This window comes from Panicum hallii, chromosome 5 (genome assembly GCF_002211085.1).
Source record: "Panicum hallii strain FIL2 chromosome 5, PHallii_v3.1, whole genome shotgun sequence".
Lineage (NCBI taxonomy): Eukaryota > Viridiplantae > Streptophyta > Magnoliopsida > Poales > Poaceae > Panicum > Panicum hallii.
This window is the reverse complement of record NC_038046.1, coordinates 29,262,047-29,271,698: the sequence shown is the minus strand read 5'-3', so window position 1 is coordinate 29,271,698 and position 9,652 is coordinate 29,262,047. Positions and strand designations below refer to the sequence as shown.

The 9,652-nt window shown below is 40.0% G+C and overlaps 1 protein-coding gene across 1 annotated transcript; it reads right to left on the bottom strand.

Annotated features, from left to right (window-relative positions):
* Window positions 1–375: 375 nt before the first annotated feature.
* On the bottom strand, window positions 376–8,649 carry LOC112894068 (nicotinamide adenine dinucleotide transporter 2, mitochondrial-like). The gene is made up of 9 exons (XM_025961651.1): window positions 8,116–8,649; window positions 7,904–8,005; window positions 6,968–7,074; window positions 5,949–5,997; window positions 5,127–5,239; window positions 1,762–1,856; window positions 1,560–1,648; window positions 1,376–1,470; window positions 376–1,031 (listed from the first exon to the last, which is right to left on the bottom strand). Exons 1-9 carry the CDS (start codon window positions 8,192–8,194, stop codon window positions 810–812), a joined length of 951 nt encoding a protein of 316 aa, XP_025817436.1. The 5' UTR covers window positions 8,195–8,649; the 3' UTR covers window positions 376–809.
* Between the last annotated feature and the right edge of the window lie 1,003 nt (window positions 8,650–9,652).

Below are 9,652 nucleotides of genomic sequence, written 5' to 3'. Positions count from 1 at the left end.
TTACCTAAATGAAAGGGATTTTTCCTTCTACCCTATTCTTGGTGATTGGACACATCTTCCTTTTCCGTAAATGAGGGAGTTTTTCCTTCTATTGGTGATTGGATTTGGGTACCCTAACCCTAAACCCTAACTCAAACTCTAAATATATTGGTAATGGAGAAAGAGTGTTTTGAGTATGCAATATGTGTAGTATATTGGAGATGCTCTAACAAGCCCTTATGGCGTGCCATGGGCCCTGGGCACGTGCTGATCCAAAACGCGTGTATGCAGCCTTGCACTGCTGGCTTACCCCGGGCACTATGCCAATCACGTTGGTCAACTGAGTACACATTTTAATATGTTTTTATATAAATTAAAAAATAAAACAATTTCATATCATTTAAAATAAAAAATAGCATAACCAGAGGGCAATGTTTGCACTGAGATGCATATCCTGTTTACAAGACTCGCAGGAGTCCTTGCTTCTTTGAGAGTTCTAGGCATCGATCGCTTCTATATGCGATATGTGATCACATCGATTTCGAGCTTAAATAAGTAAAAATCGGCAACTAGCAGGTCGGCATCTTTTGCAGACAAGGATTGGCTCCTATTAAAAGTTTCCATCATGCATATAGACGATGTTTCCATAACACGCCACAACAGAATATTTTGATTCTCTCTCACCAAAACCTGTGTTTAACAGCCACCATTTCGTCAGAATGGGAAAATGGCAACAACCATGTTAACCATTAGACCCCGCAGCTAGATTGGATTTCCATCTCTGCTAGAACTTCAAACTCAATGGAACTTTGCTGGCTTCAAGCTCTCGATCACGGAGCCAGAAGCTTGTGCATGAAGCGATTTATCATCTCATAGCTGGTAAAAGTAATGATAGCATTTGGGGTGGTTCTCAACAAGTTGGTAGCACAGCCTCGGTAGAAACCAGGAAAACCTTCCTTCCTGTAAACTTGCTTGATACAGTCAGCTACACCACTATACCGAATAGCACCGCGATGATCATGGCCTTGTTCTTGCAATTTGGATCGTACAACCTACCAACATAAGTCAACATCTAAATGTTTTAAAACTAGGAGAGAGAAAAGAAAACATACCTTTTAAGTGCCTATACATCATGAAAACAAGGAGACAACTGACAGGATCAGTTTGTTATTTCACTTTACCCCATCTATTGGCAAATGCCCAAGTTATCCTATCATAGTGACGAAGTAAAAGAAACTAATGACATGTCACGTGCTAAACTACCTGATCAAAATTACAAGATGTACCATGAGCAGCTTATGAAAGAGTAATATGGTATTCAGCTATTCTAAAAGGATGGAGAAAAATCTTCGTTTATAGAAAGATGATAGGAAATGCACTGTATCAATAAACATACCTCGTGTGGATATGTTATTATCGAGGCTGCTACTTTGGATCCTGATGAACACATAGCTACTTGTGTAGGGCTGAGTTTATCAACTGTAGTATTGTCTGAAAAAAAGAAGTACACAGTCAATCTTTTACATGTAGATGATGGATGATCAATCTTCATTCACATTTTCTGTAGCAAATATTGTTACCTCTTTTAGCAAAGTATAGTTTCACCTTTTCATAGACTGGGAGCTGGATGGCTACATGAGCAACCCCAACTAGAGAAGGAAGGAGACCACTATAATCACAGAGAAAAGAATCAAGGGCACATTAGGTCAATGATAGTTAAATGAAAACTAAGAAATAGAATGAACCAGTATAATGTGCATTGCAGTTAGATGCACAATCTACCTGTACAATCCACGGATTCCTTCTTCTTTTGCAATCCGCTGCAAAGCAGATAAGATGCTTTGGTAAGGCACTACTCCAGGTCTCGTCCCTTGTGTCTTCAACAGAAAACATGAAATACAGGTTAGATATCATCCAAAGTGGCACAGAAATGCATGTGTGAAGATAACAGAGTAATAGCTACTAACTCAAGACCAAGAGCAGAATATAAAAAGCTCAATTATTTACTGCAAACTGTACTACCAATCATTGCTTAAAAAGCATTCAAGCAGTTCTCCCAAACTTCATTACTATTGATGGAAGCAATATGTTATATGGGAGTGTTTGGTGGGTTTTTCTGGATACATAAAAAGAGTGAACATTTTCCAGCCAGCCACTACCTGTAGCATATGTTTTGTTCATGTCTTGAAAATTCCTTCACTCAAAACAAATTGACAGTCACATTATCCAAAGCAAACCATTGGTTCGATCAGGAAAACACCAATTCAAACCACATCTAGTTTGGCAGTCTGATCCCGCTAAAAGATCTCTACTTCTCAAAAAAAAAAATACTGTTCCAATCCCATGCATTATTGCAGGATTCAAACTACCAATTTGCTGTCTTTGCCTCCATGTAAATACAGATTCTAAGTTATATATGAAAAGGTAAAATTGGCACATGTACATCAATGTGAGTTAAAACACTACTCAAAGATATGAAAACAGTAGCATTTTAGACTCTGTTTGAACAGACAAACCAGTGAGCTGACGAAGTGATCGGTTTTTCTCACCAGACCACCTCAGTGAGTGACAACATGAATAGGAATGCAATCATATAGATGGGGTGATGCATTTTATGTATAATATGCTGCATTCGGTCTTAAAACATTCAGGGACTCATTAGTTCATTCTTTACAACAAGAAAAAGATGTACTCCGACCTCTAAAGTTTATGGCATGCCCTGTTCAGATTTCATACTAGATGTTATTGTGCATTAGTATTTTAGTCTTATTACCTTTCTGATGTCTCAAAAGCAGAATAATTAAGATGGTCTCAATTTTTAAAATAACAATAAAAAACCACCAGGCACTTAAAGAATGAATAAAACATGAGTTAACCCCTAGCAGGCACTTAAAATAACGATAAAGAACCAGCAGGCACTTAAAGTATAATTATTATTTTTTCTTATATACCAAGTCATTGTCTCCATCTGCACCATGAGCTGGCTTGCCCACTATATAGAAAAATTATTACATGCCACCACAAAGTTTTGAAATCCCAGAAATACCACTAAAGCAAACTGCGAATGGTGTGCTTCCACACCAGCCCTCATATGCTCAATTGCCAAGCACTCGGCTCTGCCAACCCCAGGTTTTATCCTACTCCCCTTCATTGCATCCTATTGTGATATTGTACATCATCAAAGCAAGATTGTTTCTAGAAGCAATAGCACATACGAAAACGTCAATTGCTCAGTGGCATTCAGAGATCCAATCTAAGAGCTTTCAAAATTTCCAGTTCCAGTGGCATCTAAAATCCATATAAAGGATTTATTAGGGGATTGAAGGGCAAGTAAAAATAAAGAGCCACTCATTCCATATCTCTCTCACTTGTGCTCCATCCCTCCCTCAACTAGGTTGTTTAGCTTCATCATCACAACAAGAGCATCCGATCAGGATGTTGACAATTGCCAATTCCTCTTAATCACAATCGTGTTCTAGAACTACAAAACTTTTTTCATATTGATTTTGAATATTTGAAAATGATATGAGTAGATTTGTCTCGAAAAGTAGTTCATAAATATATTTTTAAGTTGAAATAGTAGTTGAAGTTGTGTATCGGGGACCTTGTCAATGTTCAAAAAGAGACTTATTTATGACTAGAGCATTTGGAGGGAGTGTTAGTGAAAATATTATTGTTTAAAGATGTGATCTTTCCATAATTGTTTAGTATCATAAAAAAACACAAGAACCAATCTACTTGAAACGAAATAAACAAAAATGCAAAAGTTAAAACGCAAAGAGTTCAAATGATAAAAATCCTAACTATTACTACGATTAGGTCATCGGAGGACTTACAGCAACACTACTTGGTAATCTGGTGTTAACTTTTAATGTTCTCTACAAGCAGCAGACTTAGTTAACAGGGATACTAGTGCAGGAGACAAATGTCTAAGGGTGCAGCTCATACGGCAAGCCAAAAAAAAACAATGCCCCTCAATTCCCGAAAAAATGTATGTCCAGAATAGTAATAACTAAGACATAATAGAACCTGCCACATCTCCAACAAACTGGTACAATCATCCACTCTCCAGCAACTGAGGACAATAGGCTATGGTATGACATCTTTTGACACCTACCCAGCGTGTATATGTAATTCGTAGAGAACATATGAAGAGCAAAAAAGGAAGATGAATATTGAGAGAACAAGGCACAGGTTTAATTAGGTGCATTGAAGCTGAGACATTAGTGTAGTTTGAGGATAAAATATGGGTGCCATTAGAGCTATTAATTGTTTAAGGAGGCAGGACACCAATGTTGGGCTGTTAGGCAGCATTTGATTTAGTCAGCTGGTGTGGACAGTGGCGGATCCAGAGGGGCAGCCTCCATTGGAACAAGGGGGAGCTAGGGGAAGAGACAGAGAGAGAGACAGAGAGAGAGAGAGAGACAGAGAGAGAGGGGGGGAGAGGGGGAGAGAGAGGGAGAGAGGGGGAGGGGGAGGGAGGGAGGGAGGGAGAGAGGGAGGGAGGGAGGGAGGGAGAGGGAGAGAGAGAGAGAGAGAGAGAGAAGAAAACTTCAGCCTGCCTATGGCTGTGAGCTGGGTCCGCCCCTAGGTGTCGATGTAGGGAAAACACTCCACGAGCTTTATTTATTAGGTCTAGGTAAATCTCTGTTGTTTAACTAGAAATGTTAAGCATCCACACTAGGGCCCCTTGTATTCATGTGAATCCGTAATAATTACTCACCGAACCATGACCCATGACCCATGTTTTTCTCGAACACCTGAAGCCAGGCACGTATACAACTGGAATAGTATACTCTTAGCCAAACGATTATGCACCTCAACCAAAACAAATGTGCAAGCAATATTTATTATTACACCCCCTGCAATCTCACAGGAGCTTGGCTCAGTGCTATCACAGAATGGTTTAAATTGGAAAACATTATCCAATGATGGCAGATTGACATAGTGAGGCACATGTCAGTGACATATGGGAAGGTATTTTCCAATTTGGCAATCATTTCAGGGCACTAAATAATACTATGTAAAAAAGAACTGTATGTCGAAAGCATATGTAAAACCATAAAACCTCAACAAGTGACGCAACGTTATTAGAAGATAAATACCAGACATAGAAACATAAACATAAACTTTACAGTATAGCATACTTGTAGCCTAGTCTTCACAACCCATAGTGGATTTGTTGCAGTAGCTGTTGCAATTCCAGCACATGAAGCTGCGAGAACATTTGCTTGGACAGATAGTTCACTGTTATTACCATCTGCATGATGAAAAAGTGTTGTTAGTAGAGATATAGAGTTTGTGCATCGATTCTTTTATCTGCATTACAAACAATTTATAATAACAACAGCAAATTGAGCTTGAATTGTGGTCTAATAAAGTTAATGACGCAAATCATACACAACTTATAACAGGCAACTGGAGCTGAACTTTCAAAAAGCAGCGGAGCATATTCATGGTATCCGGAAAAATTGATTATAATAAGCAGGCAGCAGACAGAGCTATAAAAACCATCATAACACAGCCAACTGCATCTGTAAAAATAAGTTAGAACTTTCAAAAAGCAACGGAGCATTTTCATGGTATATAGAAAAATTGAATATAAGCAGGCGGCAGACAGAGCTATAAAAAACTGTCTAGTATTGAACAGATTAGTGTTATAAGTAATAATACATGAGGTTTACACAATAGAGTACCATAATAATGTCTGGTTTTATAAACAGTATCATAATAATATATATGGTTTACTCTAATATATACAAGGGCCAAGCAATAGAGTACCATATTCATTTGAAATGCTCGATTAACTGAAAATGAAACTAAGAGATGGATAAAAAGACAAAATCTCATTCAAGCACATCTACCACCACAAGATCTATTTGACATCTCTGCCTAATGCTCTTCAACATTTGACATATAAATGCAAAAGGATGGATGCAATACACTACTTAAGCACAGTTGTATTTAACCTTCCGAGTGAAGAAGTCCCTTCACATGATTATAAACCGAAAAGGTTACCTGCAGACACAAAAAGGTAGGTTTACTTGTTTTGCTACATAGTACATACCATATAAAAAGTTGAGAAATAAGAAAATTCAAATAATTGAAGTGCATAGACGAAAGATCAACTATCTGATGATTTTTTAAAGCAATAAAAGGAATATCCCCACAGGCACCAGCTCCAATGCACACAATCAGAGTTTTTGTTGATACAGAATACTAGGTTGGCCCAAACCCTAAACAAGGAAACAGAGAGAAAATTCTAAAACAAGAAGAGAAAAGACCATCACATTCCAAACTAGTGTTTCTTCTACCTGATTATGGAATACAAGGAAATGTTTTCAGGGAGCATACATACTCAAGACCTTCTGTCAGTTACATTTGGAACACATGATTATTAGATATTCAAACTCCATCAGATAGCAGTGTCATACTCGTCCAAAATCGGACTTACTACTGACTTCTACTATCAAAAAGGTATATATTCCACATGTTCCTCCCCTCACCCACCTCCCATAGAAAACCTTAAAATCACCAAAACAGCCTTTTGTTTCCTTAAAAAAATGAGCTCACCACAAATGAACCACTTGCCTAACCAAACTACCAACATTATCCTTCTCATGAAAAAATCAGATTTTATATCTACATCATATATCATTTGGATCATTTTATACGGTAAATTGAATATTAAGTAACAAAATGGCCCCTCACTAGCAAGAAAAAAGGCAATACATCTCTAATCATGTGTGCCAAACTTGGGCATTTGATTTTAGCCTTAACTCAAAATATGCATTAAATATACTGTGATCACATCAGATCAGGACAAGGTCAAGTCTCCGAGCTACAATTATAGCTCATTGGTTGTTCAACTAAACCACACTTGGGCAACCAAACATGAAAGAAGTGTTGAGCTAAAATTCTATTGCATTGAAGCAAAACAGTTCTGCCAGTGGTGCTTATAAAAGATGTAAGATATACAATTCCTTACAGCCCAAGTCGGAAACAGTGCTACAATTGTTGGTGAAAGACCACGATACAACCCAGGCAAGCCTTCATTTTTCAATATCTGCTGAAAACCAGAAATAATCACCCTACCTAATAAAGATTGAAACATAAATCAGAAAACAAGATAAACATAAAAAGGTAGATAATAATTAGACAATTACCATAAACAAATGAAGTTTGTTTCGTAGGATTTTAAAGTTGGAATACATGCTAATGAAACTAGTTATTCCTGAGTATACAATGTTTATCTATTATGGCTCCTATATTAATCATCCTAATGCAGTAAGAGACATAAATATCGCACCACATGCCTCTCAAGATAACATAATTGTACACTATGAAGATTTTATCTTCCAAACTGAAGTTACAGACATATCTTCACATCTCATATGCCTCCTCTTCAAAGACAGGCTTTGCACAATTGGAAGAAAACTTTGCAGCAAGCAAAAAAAAAAATATTTCATGATGGACTCCAAATTGAGCATGAGAATATCCAACAGCGCACTCAAGCCTTTAGGAGCTAAGTAAATAGTAGTATTTGTATAACATGCGCTCATATTGAGAATAGTTATGTTAAATGTCAATGTTCTACCCAACCAATTAAGAATATCATACCAACTCCAAGAGACGATGTAGCAGCAGCTACATTCCACAGAAGATCGATTCAATTTTGATACTTACACCTTCTTCAAGATTCGTGTTATGATTTAGGCCATGACCAAAGGTGAAAACCCTATATTACAGTAAAACTTCTCTTGGCAATTTCGGCCAGGAAGAATCTGTAAAGAGTCTACCTCACTTCGTGCAATCCAGAATCTCTGATGAACCCAGGCGGCAAACAAGCACGAAATGGAGTACATAACAAACAAAAATAGCAGGTAGGCAAGCAAGCATGCGTCAAGGACAAAAGGTAACTTACCAGCCGGTGGCGCGCCAGAGGAGAGGTTGGAAGGGAGGCCGTACACCTGCAGCCGCGTCTTGACCACGTCCAGCGGGCACAGTACCGTGGCCGAGATCACCCCTGCGCCCGCACCCACCATGCCAGAAATAGAAGGATTCAGAACCCAAAACCACTAGCATCACAACCAAACCCGCAAGACCGAGCCCGAGGCGAGATGGGAGCAGAATTACCTGCCGAGCCGCCGGCGATGGCGTTGCAGGCGGCTTCCCAGAGCTTCTCCCGCGCTCCACCGTGGCCGCACTCCGACATCGCCGGCAGAGGCGCCTCGGGAACCGAAAGCTAGAAACCAACGAAGCCTTCTCTCTGAGTCCACCTTTGCACTCCGCCCGTGTGGGTGTGGCGCCGGCGGAGCAGCCGAATCGAGGTGGAGATAACGAGAGGGGCTGCGGGGGCCAGGGGGAAGCGCGGCCGCTCGCTCGCCGCGGGTAGGATCCTTCGCTAGCTGCTGATGGTAAGCCAAGGAAAGAGGGGGGGGGGGGGTGAGGGGCGGCCCGACGGAAATCGGGACGGGGACGATGCGGCTGGGAATCAGGGTGGAAGCAGCTGGGAAACGTGACGCATCAGATGCGGCGTGGCCTGCCGCTTCCGCGCCTTCTGCTTCCTCAGCAGAAGGGGTGGACACGCGTCCGCCGGAAATGGTGGACCGCGCCCGTTCCGGCGAGGTCACCCGAGGGTCCCAGCCGGCCGGGGAGGTAACTGGAGTTTGGGCAGGTCGGCCACTCGCGCACGCGAAAATTGTTTTTAGGTGGTGTCTAACCAGGGAGGTAACTAATCTCAATTTGCACCAACAGCATGCTTAGTTTTGTGAAATGATAGTTGTAGGTCACTCGTATTTGAGCTCTAGTTGCTTGATATTACCGACGTGTTTTGGTATATCTGAATATTGCTGATCTTCGGGACATGGCTTATGACCATAGATTTTCCTCTTGTAACGCTAGACGCATGGGTGTCATTGGTTGACTAAAGCAACCTCTAGCTTTGGTTCAAACCTAACATGGCACAACAAGCTTCCCCAAATGCATTATCCAGGATTTTAGTTTGCTTAGTCAAGCATGTATTGCCTTTGATTTTTTGATTGTGTGTGTTGGTGAAAAAGGTTGTGTTGATCAATGTAGTTTGGATGCAATTATGAGATGCATTCTTTGACGTACGAAGCCACCTTCCTTTTTACCAAAATGCAAACAAGTAGCCAAATAGAATGAAAATTAAGACCAGGCCTGTGCCCGTGCATTGCCACAACTATACAAAATCTGAATAAAATAACACCTATTTCAAAAAAATCATATGAAATACCTAATTATCATATGACTGACTCACTGTGATTACAAACGCAAAAGCAACATGCTCATAAAAAGACTAAAACTGCGCTAGCGAAAAACGCACTCCAACCCATGACATGTGAAAGGATCGTGGCTCAAGAAGAGGATGAATTGGATCTTTTTCAAATTCTATCAAATCCTTAACATACAACTAGTGCTGCTCAATCTATGAATTTTGAACCTATTAACTAGAGCACACTAACATTGACATCCTAGGTAGCTAAACACACTAACATGCTCATATTGCCTAGTAAAAAACACAATATCAAGGACACGGCCTAAACAAGAGAGCACACTAGCAATAGATGAACCTACTCAACCAACAAGAAACAAGGGAAGCAACAAATAAAACCAATAGTAAATGCATGAATGTAAAGAGAGGGACATG